The sequence below is a fragment of the Lynx rufus genome, unplaced genomic scaffold (genome assembly GCF_022079265.1).
Source record: "Lynx rufus isolate CCGP_SWC_20201006 ecotype Redwood Valley unplaced genomic scaffold, mLynRuf1.p SCAF_18, whole genome shotgun sequence".
NCBI classification, from domain to species: Eukaryota; Metazoa; Chordata; class Mammalia; order Carnivora; family Felidae; genus Lynx; species Lynx rufus.
Window position 1 is genome coordinate 31550864 of NW_025814832.1, and position 19094 is coordinate 31569957.

The 19094-nt window shown below is 51.4% G+C and overlaps 1 protein-coding gene across 2 annotated transcripts in view; it reads left to right on the top strand.

Moving 5' to 3' along the window:
* Nucleotides 1-8697: 8697 nt before the first annotated feature.
* SLC39A11 (solute carrier family 39 member 11) overlaps nucleotides 8698-19094 on the top strand; it is a 339923-nt gene continuing 329526 nt past the window's right edge. For both annotated transcript variants that reach the window (XM_047081492.1, XM_047081493.1), the window contains exons 1-3: nucleotides 8698-8792; nucleotides 12347-12465; nucleotides 17133-17171. In XM_047081492.1, the coding sequence (XP_046937448.1) occupies nucleotides 12358-12465; nucleotides 17133-17171 (147 nt within the window). In that variant the 5' untranslated portion in view covers nucleotides 8698-8792; nucleotides 12347-12357. The remainder of the gene's footprint in view (nucleotides 8793-12346; nucleotides 12466-17132; nucleotides 17172-19094) is intronic.

Below are 19094 nucleotides of genomic sequence, written 5' to 3' on the forward strand. Positions count from 1 at the left end.
GGGACACCAGTCACATCGGGTTAGAGGCCACCCTAATGATCACACCTTGACTTGATCACCTTCATAAAGACCCCATCTCCAAATAAGGTCCCATTCTGAGGGACTGGGGGTTAGGACTCCAACATGTGAATTTCGGGGGTGGAGGGAGACAGGACATTGGTCGATCGATAAGAGCCCCAACAGTGGAAGTTGAATTGGGAAGTCGGTCTACCTCCCTGTTAGGTTGAGAAAGTCCCCCTTAGCACAAAGAGATGACTTCCTCCCTCTCTCCTTCCCCCTTTTCTTTTCTTTTCTTTTCTTTTCTTTTCTTTTCGTTTCTTTCTCCCTTCCCCTTCCCTCTTTTTCTTTTCTTTCTTTCTTTCTGGCACAAAAGAACTCCTCAGCTATACTTGGTAAAGTGTTGGTGCCAGTTTTGTGGTCTGGCACTGTTTTGCTTTGGCAGTTTAATCAGAGAATCAACGTTCAGCATAGGAGGGACCTCAGAGGTCACCTGAGGTCCAGCTCTTACACTTGGCAGTTTCAGAGAGGAAAGAACTGGCCCAAGATTGCCCAGTGAGTTATTGGCAAAAGCAACAACAACAAAAAAACAAAACCAAACAAAGAAAAACTTGGAGCTCAAACAGCAGTGCCCCGATTCCTTGGAACCAGCCTGCGTGCTTCCTCCTTGATTTCTTGTGTCACTGCTGACACCTGTCAGGCCCTCAAGTCCAAGGGCACACCTGGCTTAAATGACAAATACCTCCCTTCGTGGCCACACGGGTGCTGTGGCGCACAAGCTCACAGAGCCAAAGGAGGGCTTTACTGAACAAGAACTCAGGTGTCTGAGAAGGTTCTTTGGCTAGGGGGGTGTTTTATTGGTTTTATTCACCTTTCACAGATGGTTTTTGGGAGAAATTTGAAGTGATGTGTTTAAGGATGAGTTAGGTTTCCCTACACTGATTTGTCATGGGGGGTGGGGTGGGAGGATTAGCGGGGGGAGGGGCAGGCATGGAAGAGACAGGAATCTTGGCCCATCTGGCAGAAAGGCTAGCGGGAAAATACGGCATGAATTCACTTAGGGATGGATCCTTCAGAAAAATGGAGAGCCTGGTCAGATGTCTGGGGAGCTGGTACCCGTCTGCCCAAGCAGCGAAGGGATGGGGAGGGTGGGGTCATCGTGTGTTTTTGCTAGGGGCAATTCCTGGCGCTTGGGGGCTTTCCCGCCTGCACGTGGTAGAAACGTTTGGACTCAGGGTGTATTGTTCCCTGGTGGCCGAGACAAAATGCCACAGCCTAGGGGACCTAAAACAACAGAAATGGATTCCCTCACAGTTCCGGAGGTCACAAAACCAGAAAATGAGCTGCAGGGCCACGCTCTCTGAAGGCCCTCGGGGAATCCTTCCTGGCCCCATCCAGCTGGTGGTGGCTCCTGGTCCCCCTTGGCTGTGGCCACATCACTGCGGGCTCTGCCTCCATCTTAACGTGGCTTTCTCGTCCCCGTGTCCTTGTCTTCGTTTCCCCTCTATCTCTTGTAAGTACGCGTGTCACTGGATGTAGCACCGCCTCGTTAATCCAGGATGACCTCTTCTCCAGACCTGCAAAGACCCTTTTCCCAAATAACGTCACATTCACGGGAACCAGGGGTTAGGATTTAAAGGTATCTTTTGGGGCGCCTGGGTGGCTTAGTCGGTTAAGCATCTGAGTCTTGATTTCAGCTCAGGTCATGATCTCATAGTTTGTAGGATCGAGCCCCGAGTGGGGCTCCGCGGTGACAGCACAGAGCTTGCTTGGGATTCTCTCCCTCTCTCTCTGCCCCTACCCTGTTCATGCATGCATTTGCATGCTTTCTTTCTCTCTAAATAAATAAATTTTTAAAAATTTTAAACGTTATCTTTGGGGGCAACCATTCAATGCACTACATGGGGCTTCTCGGATGACTCTGCACAGCACCCATGCATTTCCAGCCCCGGCCTTGCCCCCCCGCCCCCCAATCCGGTCTGATGGGACCTGGAGAGACTTGGAGGTGTGCTCCTCTCTCTGACTACGGACAGCTGAGAGACCACCTCCCCACCTTCTTGCCTTCTGCACGCGAGGGGGGTTCCCTTCCCACCATCCCATCTACTGTGGCTCCTGATTGGCTGGTCCTATGGACAGTTTGACAGTAGGAAACCACCGTCCTCTCTGGAAAGTTTCGTCCACCCCTCTCCTCGGGCCTCTATGAGCCTCAGCTAGTGAGATGACTTTAGTTTCTGCTCCTGCTTGGAGAGAGGAATAACGTTTATTGCAAGCCTGCCTCCCTCCCCATTCCCTGGGGCCTCTTAGGGTCTTTGCAAGCCCCCAAAGAACTCCTGCGTTTTGGGGTCTCATCCCACATTGCACCGAGCATATATTAAAATGCTCCCACATTCCATATTAAGTATGTTCTTTCCCCCACAAAATAATCAGGAAGATTTTTATAATTTTGCCTTGGAAATCATTTGGCTCCAGGCTGATTTAATTTATGATCGGCTGTGATTTCTTGGCCATTATTGTGCATACTTAGAAATTCTCCTGAAGTGAGAAAAGCTAACCTCTGATTGTTATTTGAATGTAATTAAATTTTTATGAACACCAAAGTCAACAATTAACAAGGTTTTATAGACATTTAAACACTTATGAATTTAAATTTCCAGGTTTTTTTTTCTTATTGAGCTAAAAATCTAATATTTTTTTCTTTTTAAAATTTTTTTTCCACGTTTATTTATTTTTGGGACAGAGAGAGACAGAGCATGAACGGGGGAGGGGCAGAGAGAGAGGGAGACACAGAATCAGAAACAGGCTCCAGGCTCTGAGCCATCAGCCCAGAGCCCGACGCGGGGCTCGAACTCATGGACCGCGAGATCGTGACCTGGCTGAAGTCGGACGCTTAACCGACTGCGCCACCCAGGCGCCCCATCTAATATTTTTTTCAATGCTTACCCATTTCATGGGCTGCTGGAAAACTTGGGGACCCCAGATACCGGTCCACTAGCTTCTGATGGCTAACATGGCCCTGCTCTTCCCTTGGCCTCGCCTCGTCCTTCCCGGAGTTTCTCCTTCCCAAGTCCCAGGCTTCTCCAGCAGGGTGTCCAGCCCCTCTCTGCAGTCTCCTGGGACTGCCCGTGTCCCCTCCCCAAGCCGCCTGACACCAGCACCTTGGACTGTCACTTATGTTTTCCCTCTGCCCTGAACGTCCTAGTTCCCAATCTCTCTGGGGACTTCTGTTCTTTGGATAACCCACCCTGGCCCAATTTCCTAATTTTGACATCATGACCTTCTTCAGTCTGGCCCCACCATCCCAGCTCCTGTGACAGGGCCAGCTTCATGGGCGTGAGACCGATTTGGGAGTGCAGGGTCTCGTGCTCAGAAAGGCTCTGCACTTGGTTTAATGCCCTGCTGTCACCATCTTGAGATTTCCTAATAATTTTATCTCCGAACTTGGGTTTTGTAAGCAAAATCTGCTGGGACCCTGGAGTCCTCAGTGAGCAGAGAGATGCAGAAGAAAAGAAGGGCTTTATTAGTTAGTCCTTTTTTTAATGTTTATTTTGGGGGGGGGGCAGAAAGAGAGGGAGACAGAGATCCAAAGCAGGCTCTGCGCTGACAGCTGCAAGCCTGATGCGGGGCTCGGTGTGGGCTTGATGTGGGGCTTGAACTCAGGAACCGTGAGATCATGACCTGAGCTGATGTCGGATGCTTAACTGACTGAGCCACCCAGGTGCCCCTTAATTAGTACTTTTTTTTTAAGCTTATTTATTTTATTTTGAGAGAGAGAGAGAGAGAGACAGCGCGAGATGGGGAGGGGCAGAGAGAGGGAGACACAGAATCCCATGCAGGCTCCAAGCTGCTAGTGCAGAGCCTGACGCAGGTGTTTGATCCCATGAAGCCCTGAGATCACGACCTGAGCCAAAGCCAAGAGTCTGACACTTAACTGACAGAGCTACCCAGGTGCCCCTTAGTGAGTATTTTCATGGCACTCTTCCGCCTACCTTTTGAATAAGTGGTCCCCTGTTTGCATTTTGTGCCAGGCCCTACAAATTGTGTAGTCTGTCCTGCCTAGTCATGACGGTGGGCAGGGGCCGAGTGTGGGTCCTGGTGGTTCACGGTGTCACCGGAGAAAGGCACCAGTGAATTCAGATGCTTCCAGGCAAACCCAAGTGTGTTAGTTTCCTTGGGCTGCAGAAACAGAGTACGGAAATCCTTGTCGTTTGAACCACCACAGATTTCTCATCTTATGATTCTGGATGTCAGAAGGGCCAACAGAAGGGCTAAGATCAAGGTACTGGCGGGGGCTGTGCTCCTTCCGGGGACTCTGGGGGCCAATCCATTTCCTTGCCTTTCTGGCTTCTCGAGGCCGCTGGCATCCCTTTGCCCTGACCTCTGTTCACATCCTCATGCCTCCTACCCTCCTTTGACTTTGCTGCCTCCGTCCCTTCCCTTGTGGGGACCCTTGTGATGACGCTCCGCCCACCCAGAGAACCCAGGGTAATCTCCCCCCCTCGAGCTCCTTTGCTCAACCGCAGCTGCAAATACCCTTTTTCAGTGGGAGGTCCCCATTCACGGGTTTCAGGGATGAGGAGGACGTGGGCCTCTTCTGCCTACCAGAGGAAGCTATTGGTTTTCCAGCTTAAATCTCTAAATATGCACCCAGGGCACATTAGGTTTTGTGGGTTCTGAAGTTTATACAATTTTAAGGGTCCTCTTTAAGAAAAAAATTAGAAATTTTTGATATTAAGATGAATATTACTTTAGTCTGAGGAAGAAATCACAAGACCTTAGATTGAGGCCCTTTTCTTCTGAGGCTTCTGGGCATTATCAGCAATGACATATGCCCTGGTCTGCTAGGTGGTAAACCTAGAACATTCTCCACTTCCTGCAACCTAGGTGCTCAGTTGATCTTGGAGTACCGGGGCCCCATAGAGTGTCTAGCATGGATCAGAGGCTTGTGAAATAGGCATTGAGTAAAGGCAGGCAGGCAGGAAGGAAGGAAGGAAGGAAGGAAAGAAAGAAAGAAAGAAGGAAGGGGAGGAGGAAGGAAGAAGGGAAGGAAGGAAAGAAGGAAGTTAAGAAAGAAGGAAGTTAGGAAAGGAAAGGAAAGAAAGAAAGAAGGGGAGGAGGAAGGAAGAAGGGAAGGAAGGAAAGAAAGAAGGAAGGAAGGAAGTTAGGAAAGGAAAGAAGGAAGTTAGGAAAGGAAGGAAGGAAAGAAAGAAGGAAGGAAGGAAAGAAGGAAGGGGAGGAGGAAGGAAGAAGGGAAGGAAGGAAGGAAAGAAAGAAGGAAAGAAGGAAGTTAGGAAAGGAAAGAAGGAAGTTAGGGAAGGAAGGAAGGAAAGAAAGAAGGAAGGGGAGGAGGAAGGAAGAAGGGAAGGAAGGAAGGAAAGAAAGAAGGAAAGAAGGAAGTTAGGAAAGGAAAGAAGTTAGGGAAGGAAGGAAGGAAAGAAAGAAGGAAGGAAGGAAAGAAAGAAGGAAGGGGAGGAGGAAGGAAGAAGGGAAGGAAAGAAAGAAGGAAAGAAAGAAGGAAGTTAGGAAAGGAAGGAAGGAAAGAGGGAAGGAAAGAAGGAAGAAGGAAGGAAGGAAGGAGGGAAGGAAGGAAGGAAGGAAGGAAGGAGAGACAGCCAAGAGATAATCATTCAGGTTGCCATGATGGGTGCTGGGCTGGGCGTTGGGTGATTCACTCCAGTCACTGTCTTAGGATGGGGAGCCTGAGGCTGGGAGGGTTTGGGAGGGGCTGGGGAATTTGTCCAAGGAAACTCATGTGCCAGGCTGAGATTCCTCTTGGCTGTCAGCTCTATGACCTCCTAAGAGAAATCAAGATCTCGGACAGCGAGGGAGGGAGAAGGGGAAGGGGGAAGAAGGGGTAGAGAAGGAAAGACCCAGGACCCACTGGGCTGGATCCCTTGTGCCCATCTCGTAGCTCTTCTCCACGTCCCCCAACCTGGGGTGTTTGGCTGCAGACACTGCCACTATCCCCACCCCCACCTCCACTCTGCCCCCATGCTGCGAGGGGGAGGCCCTGCCAGCTTGCTTCCCCAGGTCAAGCCACAGTAAAGGGCCACCATTCTGCTGCCCTGAGGCTCCTTTGCTGACTGTCAACATCACTTAGTTTTATGGCCTTTAGATACTCGGGAGGCAGCCCTCATAGCCTGCCTAACACCCGCCTCTCAGTGCCTGCTAGTGTGTGTGTGTGTGTGTGTGTGTTTACGGTTCACTGGGGGAAGGAAAGAAATTCTGAGATTTGTTTCTTGGGGGTCGGCCACCCAGCCTGAGATCAGCCCGAGGCTCTGCTGACCGGGGTGTTGATTTCGTCCTGCGAACCCTGTATGTCCGATGCAGGAAGAGTGCCCTCTCTGGAGTCAGCTGGGCTTGGGTTCCCACACTACCCTGTCAACCTGGGGTCCCGACAGAGCTTTCCTGAGACTCAGTCTCCTTATCTGTTAAATGGAGTGTCACAGCCCATTTGGGCTGCTGTCACCAACCACCACAGACTGGGTGGCTGATCCCCAAGAGGAACTGATCAGTCACAGATCTGGAAGCTGGAAATCCCAGATCAGGGGGTGCCAGCGTGGTGGGGCTGAGGGACCTGTTCTGGGTCGCGGACTCCTCATGTGTCTCCACACGGCGGAAGGGGGGGAGGGAGCTCTCTAGGGTCCTTTTTGTAAGGACACTAATCCCACGCAGGAAGGCTCCACTCATGAAATTCATATGTCTAACCCCCAATATGACTGCATTTGGAGATAGAGCATTTTGGAGGTAAGTAAGCTTAAATGAAGCCATAAGGGTGGGGGCCCTCATGCGATAGGATTGGTGGCCTTATAAGAAGAGGAAGGGAGAGAGAGAGATCTCTCTTCCTCCACCAGAGGACAGTGAGAAAGCAGCTATCTGCAAGCCGGGAAGATAGCTCTTACCAAGAACCAAATCTGCACCTTGATCTTGGACCGATCCTAGACTTCCTGTTTCTAGAACTGTGAGGCAATAAATGGCAGCTGTTGAAGCCAGCCCCTGCCCCACCCCCCAGCCCTTCCCTGATCGGTGGTATTTTCTTGAGTAAGACACCTGGTCTGGTTCTCTGTTGGGTCTGAGAATCTCCTGAGGGCAGAGAGCCCCTACGGTCACCAGGCCATCTCATTTCCTGACACGGTGCGCGAATGTGGTGCCACCCTCAATGGGGATGACAGCTTTTTACTGGACAAAAGATGCCAGCTCCTATTGAATCCTCTGGTGTGTGGCACTGTAGTTATGAACAGTTTTTCTGACCTGGTCACCCTCTGGTAGGTTCCTGAGACAAAATATAGGACACCCAGTTAAATCAGAATTTCTGGTAAACAACGAAGGTGAAATATGTTTTTAGCATACGTATGTCCCAAATATTGCACAGGACACACGCTAAAACACGATTTGTCTTTTATTATTTATTTATTTATTTATTTATTTATTTATTAACGTTTTATTTATTTTTGAGACAGGGAGAGGAGCATGAACAGGGGAGGGTCAGAGAGAGGGAGACACAGAATCTGAAACGGGCTCCAGGCTCTGAGCTGTCAGCACCGAGCCCGACATGGGGCTTGAACCCACGGACCGTGAGATCGTGACCTGAACCGAAGTCGGACGCTTAACCGACTGAGCCACCCAGGCGCCCCTATTTTTAAAAATTTGTAATTAAAAAATAATTTTTTTAACGTTTATTTATTTTTGACAGAGAGAGAGAGAGAGAGAGAGAGAGAGAGACAGAGCATGAGCTGGGGAGGGGCAGAGAGGGAGACACAAAATCCAAAGCAAGCTCCAGGCCCCCAGCCATCAGCACAGAGCCCGACGCGGGGCTTGAACTCACGGACCGCGAGATCATGACCTGAGCCGAAGTCGGACGCTCAACTGACTGAGCCACCCAGGAGCCCCCACGATTTGTCTTTTAACTGAAATTCACATTTAACTGGGCATCCTGTTTTTTTGTTTTGTTTTGTTTTTGTTTGTTTTTGTTTGAGAGAGCACAAGCAGGGAAGAAGGGCAGAGGGAGAGGGAGAGAGAATCCCAAGCAGGCTCCATGTTCGTTGCAGAGCTCGAGCCCACAACCCCTGGGATCATAACCTGAGCTGAAATCAGGAGTCGGGTGCTCAACCGACTGAGCCACCCAGGAGCTCCCCCCCCCCCCCACGCTGGTCTTTTCATAGAAGGCCTGGGAAGCAAAGCCCTTGACCTAGACCAATGGTTCTCAAAGCGTGGTCCCAGGACCAGCACATCAACAAATCTTAGTTCAGAACAGAAAATCTCGGTCCCGGCTCAGACTGGCAGAGCCAGAACCTCTTCAGGGTGCCTGCATTCTGTGTTTTGACATTTTCCCTGGTGATTCTGATGGGAGCTATAGATTGAGGGCCACTGATTCAGAGAACGATGTTAATACCAGGAGGTTCCTCTTCCCCCCCCTCCCCCCCCCCCCCACATCCGCTCACTCAGCTGCCAAGTGTAGTGACATAAATGATATCAGGGACGTTGCAAGGCGCTCTCTCCCCGTGGTGTCTGCGGCTTCATAGGAGACCGCAGAGGCTTGTACAAGCAGAATGTTCTCCGCTCGGCCTCGGGGCTCTGTTCCACCCGCCCCATCTGCTCCCGAGCCTGCAGAGGGCTGTGAACCAGAGAATTGATTCTTCAGGCGGGATCTGCCAGTCGCAGCCGGCGGGGAGGGGCCTGGCGGCTGGAGGGACACGTGTGCCGGGAGGGAAGCAGGAAGTGACTTCGGGAGAGGAGCCGGCCGAGCCAGCGGCAGCGGGGCTGATGGAAGTGGAGTGGGGGCTTGAGAGGGCACCGTAGTGAGTCAGCTCTTTCTCCCTTCAGCGCCTTGGTTGGGCCGGAGGCCCGGGGTCTGGGGCCCTCAGGAGAGTGTGGGACCTGGAAGGGCAAAATGGAGTTTGGAAGGCGGTGCCCTCCGGGGAGAGGAGGGGGTCGGGGGGAGAAGCCGGATGGCTGTGGCAGGTGGCAGAGGAGGGGAGGTGTGCCCGGAGCCCCCTCTGCCCCTGGCCGGGGTCGGCTGGAGGGTGTTGACCTGCCTTCCTTTGACAGTGGTTCACCGAATCCTCTTTGTTCGGCGGTTCATGGTGGGCGTGGGGGTGTGTGTGGGGGGTGTCCCTGGGGCCCTGGGGCCCTGGGGGGGGGGGAGCAGAGGCGGGGCAGTCAGTGTCCCCTCCCACTCATCCTGGGGAGCAGCACGGCCTTTTGAACCTGACTGGACATTTGGTGACGGTGCAGCCGGCCTGAGCATGTGCATTTGTAACCCTTCCCCGGGGTCACTGGCCCCCAGACCACACTTGGAGCAGTGAGGTATCAGAGAACTTTCCACAGTCCCATCCGCCCAAGCCTGAATCCCGTTGCTGGATTCAACTCGTGGAGCGAGTGTGTGTGTGTGTGTGTGTGTGTGTGTGTGTGTGTGTGTGTGTGCAGTTTCATTCAATGCTGTTCCCACCTCTCCAACATCATCAATACTTGAGGCCGGCTCTGGGAGGCAGGGCAACAGGTTAGCGAGGGAGAGAAAAGAAATCCTGTATCAGTCCGGGAGCCTCCTGTGCAGCTGGAGAAGAATGTGTGCACACATCTTTAAAGTTGGGGAGGGCAGAGAATAATCCTCCCTCTTGCAAATTAATCCACGTTTATGTATTAACATCCGGCCCACAAGGAAGTCTGAGCCCCATCGCGGGCGGTGCTGGGACTGGTGCCCCTGTTCCCAAGGTGCCACTTACTGGCCGACCTATTGGAGAAAACTTTTCGTTCACTTGGGACTCTGTGCCAGTCTTGCCAGTCCCTCCCTCGCAGGGCAGGGGAAGTCACTTTCAAGGCTCTGGGCCTCCTAGAAGTGCCAGGGTTAGAGCAATGCTTTCCATTTTAATGGGTGTGAGACTCCCTCACAGAACTTGATAAAATGCAGAGCTTTGTTTCAGCAAGTCCCGGTGGGGCCCAACGTCCTGCATTTCTAACTGGCTCCCGAGGGGGACCACCCTTGGAGCAGTGAGGATTTAAAACAGCACATGGAAGAAACTTCTCCCAGGGCCACCGGGTTTGCATTTTCAGTGGTAAATGCTGTGATTCTTGGGACGGAAAGGGCGTGCTTGGCCTTGCTGATCCTTTCCCTTCTATCTTGGGTGCTCAGGTAGGTGCAGACAGGCTGGGATAGTGCTGTCCCTCAAACCAGGCCCCCCCCCTGCCCCGCTCCCGGAACACCCAGAGCTCTCTTGGTGGCGAACCCACAAAGCCCACGTTGACTTTGGCCTGTTGGCAAATGTATGTGGTCTCCTCTTCTCTATAGCTGTTAAAAGGCACATTCAGTACTGAAAAAAAAAATTTGTGTTTATTTTTTTGTTTGTTTGTTATGACCTGTCTTAGATGATGAGTACTAAGGGGTGACAGCTGTGTGCCTTTCTTTGCAAACGCTGTTTTAAATTTTATCCACAAGCAGCCAGAAATAGAAGGTTGGGGGGGTAATGATCCAGATGTCTTGGTTGACAGAGAAACAGAAACCACTCATTTTAGGGGGACCTAACATGATGAAGTATGTAAATGGGTGGGTTTTTAAAAAAATATATTATTTTCTCTTTCTTGGGGGCACTCCCTTTCCTGAGTTTTTATTTTGACACGGTCTGAATCCATAGACGCTGTTTCTCTTAGAGGTTTCCTGGCAAGGGAGCTGGGCTTGGGCTCATCTGGGCTCACCTGGGGACCCGCAGCCTTCCTAGGTTGGAGTCCTATCCACGTTGCTGAGCCCCTTGGCATAAGGGCCTCGTCCACCCTCTGCCACGGTTTCCTTACGGGGTTAACAGAGTCAGCGTCTTTAGCTCTTGGTCCGCGCTCACAGAACTCTGGGACCTGGCTGGGCTGAGCCCCGTGGGGTCGTGTCCAGCCCTGTGGGAGCTGGAAGACCGGTGGGCAGTTGAATGAGCCCTTTGAGATGAGGCTGTGAGCCCTGATGTTTGTGTACCGGAACACGGGGCTTTTCAACAAATGGGTTTCTCTGCCTTGTAACTTTCCACAGCAAGACTCCGATCCCCTATCGTGTCAGAGCTAGAATTTAAAACGTGTTCAAGTCTAGAGGAGGTCCGCTGAGCGGAAACAAGAAGGAATGGTACTTCCCTTTCTTTCCTTGGTGGGCAGTAGTGTGAGTTCCGTTTCATTGGCGGTGTGCTCAGTTGACAGGGAAATGCTCCCTCTTCTAGCTCCCTCTCCTTGTCCTTGCTGAGTGTCCCATCAAGGTAAGCTGGCCCCTTTCTTTTGTTTTTAATTTTTTTTTCTTAATGTTTTTTATTTATTTTTGAGACAGAGAGAGACAGAGCATGAGCAGGGAAGGGGCAGAGAGAGAGAGGGAGACACAGAATTGGAAGCAGGCTCCAGGCTCTGAGCCATCAGTACAGAGCCCGATGCGGGGCTCGAACTCACAGACTGTGAGATCATGACCTGAGCCGAAGTCGGACGCTCAACCGACTGAGCCACCCAGGTGCCCCATAAGCTGGCCCCTTTCAATATGAGTGTTTTTTGGATGCCAGGAAGCCCCATTTCATAGGGGTGCCAGGTGTGAAAAGGTATCATCCCTGTTCTTAAGCAACTAATGATGTAAAAGATATAGGAGGCGAGTCCATACAAAGAAAGCACCGCAGGTGTGCATAGAGACAGGCGTGGAGAGGGGTCGAAGTTGGCGTTAGAAGGTGCTCTGGGTCTGCTGGCTGGAACGAGGGAAGGAAGGCATTCTGGGAGGGAACCTGATGAAGAGTGACTTGGAGGCAGGACGATCTGGGACTTGCCGAAGGTGCCACAAATGACTAGCTGAGCGGGAGTTTGGGGTGGGGGGGGTAGTGGCAAAAGAGTCGGTGGGGTATGCCCTTGGCAGGCCATGGGGAGCCATTGAAGGTTCGGTCAGGACTTAGGTGGGAGAGCTTCAAGAGGGAATCTGAGTTAGTCACCTGTATCTGGAGGAGACAGAACCGATGCTGGGCAAGGGCAGCCGGAGTAGGCAGGATATGGCAGAAGGCTGTAATCAGACCCTCCCCGTGCTCTCTTCCTCCCCGCTGAATAATCCACATTTTATGAACTATCTCCCCAATGTCCTAAGCTCTTCCGTGGGCTCCTCTGGCGTCTCCCTAGGCGTCCCCAGGTCTGTGCGTGCAGGGTTAGATGACTTCTGATACGTGTGGGGCTGGACGAAGAGGCCGGGTCTGTGCTGGGTCGTTGAGGCCGCTGAGGGATGGCGGGGCGGAAAGGTGCATAGCGCCAAGCCAGATCGTGGGCCGGCTCAGGTGGAGGGTGTCAGGACACCTTAGCACGTGCAGGTGTCCCTGAAAGGCGCCGCTGGTGGCTGACCCCCCTCTTGCTCCTCTGCACACAGCTGTATCCAGCATGCTCCAAGGCCACAACTCTGTGCTCCAGGCGTTGCTGGGGACCTTCTTCACCTGGGGGCTGACGGCAGCTGGGGCAGCTCTCGTGTTCATATTCTCTAGTGGACAGGTGAGTTGGCATCGCTTGGGTTCTGAAGTTTGCAGGGGGCGGGGCTCTTGGCAAGCTCTGAAACCACACAGGGCAGGTTTCCCCGGGTAAGGCCACTGGCCACGCCTCCTCACCTCTGTGGTCTTTCTAAGTCCTGTTTTTCCCTCCTCCTCTCCCTACCCGGCTTCCGCTCCCCTCCTGGTGTGAAGGGAGGAGGAAGGGAGCCCAGTTATTAAGCCTCCTTTAGCTCCTGCCTGGTTTCTAGCTTCCGGCTCGTTTCCTTCAGTCCTGGTGCAGGTGGTCAGTTTGGCGGGTTAGCCGTCCCGCCCTGTGTCCTTGAGCTAGCTGGGATGATTGAAAAGCCCTGGGGAAAGGAAGGGTATCTGTTCTGCTTCTCATTGATGGCCATCTTTTCATTCTCTCCCCGACCCTCTCTGGGATGGAGACACACAGACTTGTCTCCCCCTGCCCCCACAGACCCCCACCCCACCCCTCACCCTGTGCATCCTCTACCCCTGCCCCCGGCAACCTCACTCACCCTGGTGCCTCCACACCCCACCCCCACACACCCTGTGCACCCCTGTACCCCCACCCCCCACATTCTCCCACCCCTATACCCTACACTCCTCCTACATACCCCACACAGACTCCCCTACCCCTGCCCCTCCATGTGCACACCCACAATCCTCCCAGCCCACACCCTATCTCTCCATATGCCCCCACCCCACACATCCCATATACCCTCACGTACCCCACATGTATCACACAGCCCCCCCACTCCCACTCACCCCCCCCCCACGACACACACCACATACCCCTCCCCACTCCACAACCCCAGCCCACCTCATATACCTGAGATTCCCTCCTCTTCCCCAGCCCTTGACCCCCTCGGTCCATAGGCCTGGAGCGGTCAACCCATCTTTATCTTGAGGAATTGTCAAGTCCCCGCACCCTTCAGCAGGCTGCCTTAGAAACTGTAGGCGTGATAAGCGAGGGAGTGATTTAAGATCCATTTAAACATGCCGTGAGCCGGATCTGGAAAGGAAAACACAGCCTAGGAAGTTGGCAAGCCAGACGCTCTTGTGTTAGAGACCAGTAAGACGGGTGTTTGCTGTCAGGTAAGCTCTGACTTCCCCACCGCCCTCCCCCTCCTCTCCTCAGTGGGAGGTTTGGAGCCTATGAGACTTACAGCACCGGCATCCCAGCTTGCCCTTGGCAGGTAGTGAAACCTTTCAAAACCCAGTCCCTGAATGAGAGACACCCAGGTGGCAGAGGAGAGGGCCCAGGTCACCTCCTCCTCCTTCACGACAGTCACGCCAGGTTTTCTGGGGTCCCGTCTCTGTGCCCTTCTAGGGCAGGGCAGCCCGTGGTTGTAACTTCCGTAGTTACCCTGCGTTGAGGAGAGGTCTCGTCGCCCCCAGGCGTGCTGCCCTGCCGAGGGCTGAGTGAACGGCAGCACGACGGTGGATGGGGCCCCAGAGCCCCGTGTGGCCCGGGCCAACGCTCTGGGGGCACTTTGGGAGGGAACAGGTGCCTTCCCTTCTTCACCGACGTGCCCCCTTCTGCCGTGGAGCCTCAGAGCCCCTAATTTGTCTCGTGTTACTATAATCACCGAGGTCAGTAGGAGAAATTGCTGAAGACTTCTACTGTGTGGAGGCATGTTCCCCATGAACGTCACCACGTTTGGTGATTCACTAGAAGGACCCACAGCACCCAGAATATAGTTGTACTCATGGCTAAGGTTTAACATTGAAAGGATCAGCAGGAGAAGGATATAGGCGGAGTCTGGGGACATCCGTGCACAGGCCTTTGATGCTCCCTGCCTCCTGTGAGGGGCCCAACGAGGGCGTTCCTTCCCCCAGCAAGGAAAACGCAGTTAACACACGCGTGATGTGTCCGCCCGGGGCACCCTGTGGAGCCTCAGCCCCAAGGATTGTACCGGGGGTGCTCATGAAGGCAGTACGTGCTGCCGAAATTCCAGACTTGCGGAAGGAAAGCAGGTGTCCTGCATCCACGACCTTGTCTGGAAACCAGCATAGGCACCTTGACCCACCCTTACCAGGGAATGGAGGGGGCAGTTCAAGCACCACGTTCCCAGAAGCCAGCCAAGGACCAGCCTTGCAAGCAGGACCTTGCAAAGGTAGCAGGCGTGGGTGGGCTACAGGCACCCTTTCTGCACAGGCAGATTGCATGAAAAGTGGGGGGAGGCACGGCGTTGGGAGGCAAAGGTGGCCAGAGACAGGAGTTCACAGAGCTGTGCTCTGGTCCCCGCAGCAAACCTCAGCTTCCATTCGGCTAGGATGGGGGCCGCAGTGAGGGTCACCTGGGATAGTAGACACGCGGACGCTGCCCTCCACAGTTGCTCTCAAACGTCTCTTCGCTCAGGGGCGCCTGGATGGCTCAGTTGGTTAAATGTCTGACTTTGGCTCAGGTCATGATCTCACGGTTCGTGAGTTCGAGCCCCGCATTGGTCTCTGTGCTGGCATCTCGGAACCTGGGGCCTGCTTCAAATTCTGTGTCTCCCTTTCTCTCTGCTCCTCCCCCTCTCATGCTCTGTCTCTTTCTCTTTCAAAAATAGATAGACATTACAAAAAATTTAAAAAAAACGTTTCGCTCAAAATTTGTTTTCTTGCTTTAAAATATATTTTAATTGTAGGAAACTCATAACGTATGAAAAAACTTAAAGAAATAATAAAAAAGGTGCTTCTCAGAAAAAAAAAAAAAAACTCCAAGCCCTGAACCTGTTCATCCAGAGTTCAGTTATATTCGCGTATACATGAACTTACCCGTATCTGTCTCCTTACATGACAGGGATCAAATTTTATGTAATATTTTACAACTAGTTTTCCTCACTTGGTATCATAAACATTCTTCCTACATCCCTAAATGCTTTTTTGATTATTTTGATCACTTCGGTTACTTAACCGGGCGTGTAATACTCTGTTGTAAGGATGGTCTGCAGTTTATGTAGCCCTTCCCCAACTGTTATGTCTTTTCTCCTAATGTCTTTAGAAATACTTTTGTGATGAACATACACCTTTGAGCACCTAGCTGATTAGTTCCTTGAAGTAAATGTCTAAAAGTGGAAAAACTTAAAAAGTATAATTTTTCTCCTTTGAGGATCCAGATGAATGCTGATAGAATAATTTTTTTTACCTGACTTCTTTATTAGATCTGTCTGGTTTCATTAACTTATTTGGTTGGCCAACTTTGCTTATGTCATGGCACGCCTAGAGGAAAATGTCATTTGTATGGCTTCCTGGGGCCAAAACTTTCCGTCCACCTCCAGCCGCTCAGAGGTGGGAGAGGGCTGAGCGGTTGGGGTAATCACCTCAACCAGCCTGTAACGTGTTCACGGGGCTATAGATTATGTTCCTAACTTAGACTACAAAGTTAAACAAGTATTTTTAAATGGAAATATAAAATGCATATAGAAAAGCGCACATTTTGTTTTTATTTTTTTAACATTTATTTTTGAGGGAGAGAGAGCGAGCGAGCACGCACGCGTGTAAGTGGGGAGGGGCAGAGAGGAGGACAGAGGATCCAAAGCAGTCTCTGTGCCGACAGCAGCGAGCCCGATGTGGGGCTTGAACTCACGAACCATGGGAACCTGAGCCGAAGTCGACGTTCGACCGATTGAGCCTCCCAGGTGCCTCAAAAGGCGCCCATTTTATAAGTGTGCAGCTTGATGATTTTTCACGATCGCCTATAAAACTAGTACCCAGGTCAAGAACTAGAACAGCACCAGCCCCACAGCAGCCTTTCAGGATCCTTTCTAATCCCTACCCTCCCATCCCCAACCTCCACGGCCAAGAGCAATCCCTCTCCTAGCCTGGGCCCGTAGAGATTAGTTTTCTCTGTTTCCGTACATTATATAAATGGAGTAATCATATGGTATGCGCTCTTCTGCGTCTGGCTGATTCCACTCTGCTTATTTTCCAGTTTCCCCATGCCCCTGCCTGATTATGGGCTCCATTCATGCATATGTCGTGTGTGTTCTCATTGCCGTGTGGTATTCTGTTGTGTGAATACATCCTAATTGTTGCATCCGTGCTACTGTCGGTGGGGCGTTCGGGTAGTTTCTAGTTTTGGCTCTCACAAGTACTGCTGCTGAGAGCTTCTCTGGACACGTGTTCGGTGAGTCCAAGTAGGCGTTCCTGTTAGGTGATGATTTCACTACTCAGGGGCAGCACTGCTGGGTCGTAGGGTATGTTCATTTCCAGTTCGCTGGCTGCTGCCAGTTTGTTTTCCAAAGTGGTTGTGCCACTTTGTCCCTCCATCTGCAGCGTGGGAGAGTTCTGCTTGGTCCCCATGGTCCCTACCAACACTTACCAATTTCCATCTTTTAGGCCAGCTACTTACTAAAGGTTTACAGTTATCATTCACAGGAGAGCCAGGTAAAAGACAACACGTGGGTCAATGGAAGCCAAGCACCACTGAAAAAAACTCTGATTGGCTGTGGGATGGATGGAAGGCTAAAAACAAAAAACAAAAAACAAAAAACAAAACATCTTCCCCCTGGTTCTTGGCCCATTTGATAAAGGTTCCAATCCAGGCTTCTAGCTGGACAGGTTGACAAACTTAGGCACGGGCCAGTCTTTATTCGTGCGGCTCTCTTAGATCATATGGTTTCCTCTTATCCCCAGACTCATCCCTCAGACTCTGAAACATCTTGTTTATATTTTCAGAGGCGGATCTTGGATGGAAGTCTTGGCTTTGCTGCAGGGGTAAGTAGCGTGTCAGTAGGAGCGATGTAAAACGGAGACATGCTTATTCTAACATTTCTGTGCCAAGGGGGTCTTTCCAGTCTCTCTTCCTGCCACCTAGATGCATCTCTCTGGGCTCCAGGTGCTAATGGCCCCTTCGTATCTCTGCCCCTACTTACCGTCGAGCTTATTGAAATGCTCCCACCTCTCAGCGAGAGAGGACTGCTTGTAGGGCAGCTGTCTCAGGACTTGTGAAATGAGGTGGTTTTTAGGAAGGGCCTCCACGGCGCTAGTTAAATATCTTTTCTCTCTTTCCCTTCCCTTTAAAAGCCCTTTTTTAATTGACATCTCCAAACATGTAAAAAAAGTGGAGAGAATCCCAGGTAGCCATCATTCAGCTTCAAGCATTACCGATGTTTCGCTAATTTCATTTCTGCTGACTTCCCCCAACCTTCTTGAGAGGTTGGAATATTTTGTTAAAGCGAATCCAAGACATCGTGTAAATTCACCCGAAAGTTAAATCCCCATCTCTAACCGGATGGCTTGTTTCGTTTTGTTTTTTTTACAACATAATCCCCTCATCACACTTACCCAAATTAGCAACTCCTTGCTGTAAGTAACCTAACAGCAGATTTTCTCCCATTTTTTCTTAAAAAAAATTTTTTTTTGATGTTTTTATTTTATTTTTGAGACACGGAGCACGAGCTGGGGATGGGCAGAGAGAGGGAGACGGGGAACAAAGCGCGCTCTGGCGCTGACCGCAGAGAGCCTGAACCCACTTGCCTTAAGATCATGACCCAAGCCAAAGGTGGTCGCCTGGCCCACCGAGCCACCCAGGCGCCCCTCCTCCAGTTTTTCAAAGGGGTCATCGAATCAGCAGCTGAGCAAGATTTTCATATCGATTATATCTTTTAAGTGCCTTTTATTCTTAACAATCCCTTTTTTTCTTTCCTCACTCCAGTAGTTTGTTGGAGACACTGGGTCTTTTATATCCATAGAGTGTCCCACATGGTGAATTTGGCTGATGGCTTCCTCGGTGGGGGGCTGTGTACCTTGCTCCCCGGTTCCCCGATCTGTGAGCCGGGCGTTAGAGACTGGGGTTTGGGGAGTTCAGAGCCCCCTTCCCAGGCACGCGTATACAGTGGTGGGATGTTCCGGTTGTGTTCGTTACACCGGAAGTCCCGTACCACGTGGTTTTCTCTTCCGGGTGATCAGGATTTGGTTCCTTTGCCGCCTTTTTACTGTGATCTGCAAAAACTGGCCTGGGGGTGGGGTCTCCCAGAGGTCGCCTAAGTCAGCAGCCGTCAGACTGGGGTCGGTGTACCTTCCAGGGCACACAGAGGCCCTCCCGGTGGTGCACAGAGGCACGGAGAGTGTTCACGAAATCCGTTTCCAGGTCCTCAGCGGCCACAGGCTGTCTTTCCTGAAACCCACTCTGGTGAGGACACCCTGGCAGCCCGAGGTGCTCCTTGCCCAAGTCCCCTTCCGCGTTTGCCCTCTCCCACTTTACAAGATAGACGCACTCTTGCCATACTACACTGTCCCTAGGTGGCAAAATCTCCATGCATAAATGGGGGAACGCTTGCGATGTTGGTGCTGGAGTGGAGAAAGTGAGGCCTCTAATCACCGATCCCTGAGCATAAATCCTTAAGTGGTTCAGACATGTCTCGCCCTTTGACTGTGGATCTAATCAAATTGTTTGCAGAGCGATGCTTAAAAACCATTTTGGGATTTGGGGCCTGTAACTTGGATAAAATTCAGAGAACAAAATGACATTATTGTAACAAAGTATCTATTTTCTCCATCATTTATACGAACACATTTCCTCTTTGCTTATGTTTAAAAAAGAAAGAAAAAGGCAAGAAAAATAGAAACAAAATTGATTCCCAACTCTTAATCTAGTGATGACCACTTAATATTTGTCCATGGATGTATGAGTGAATG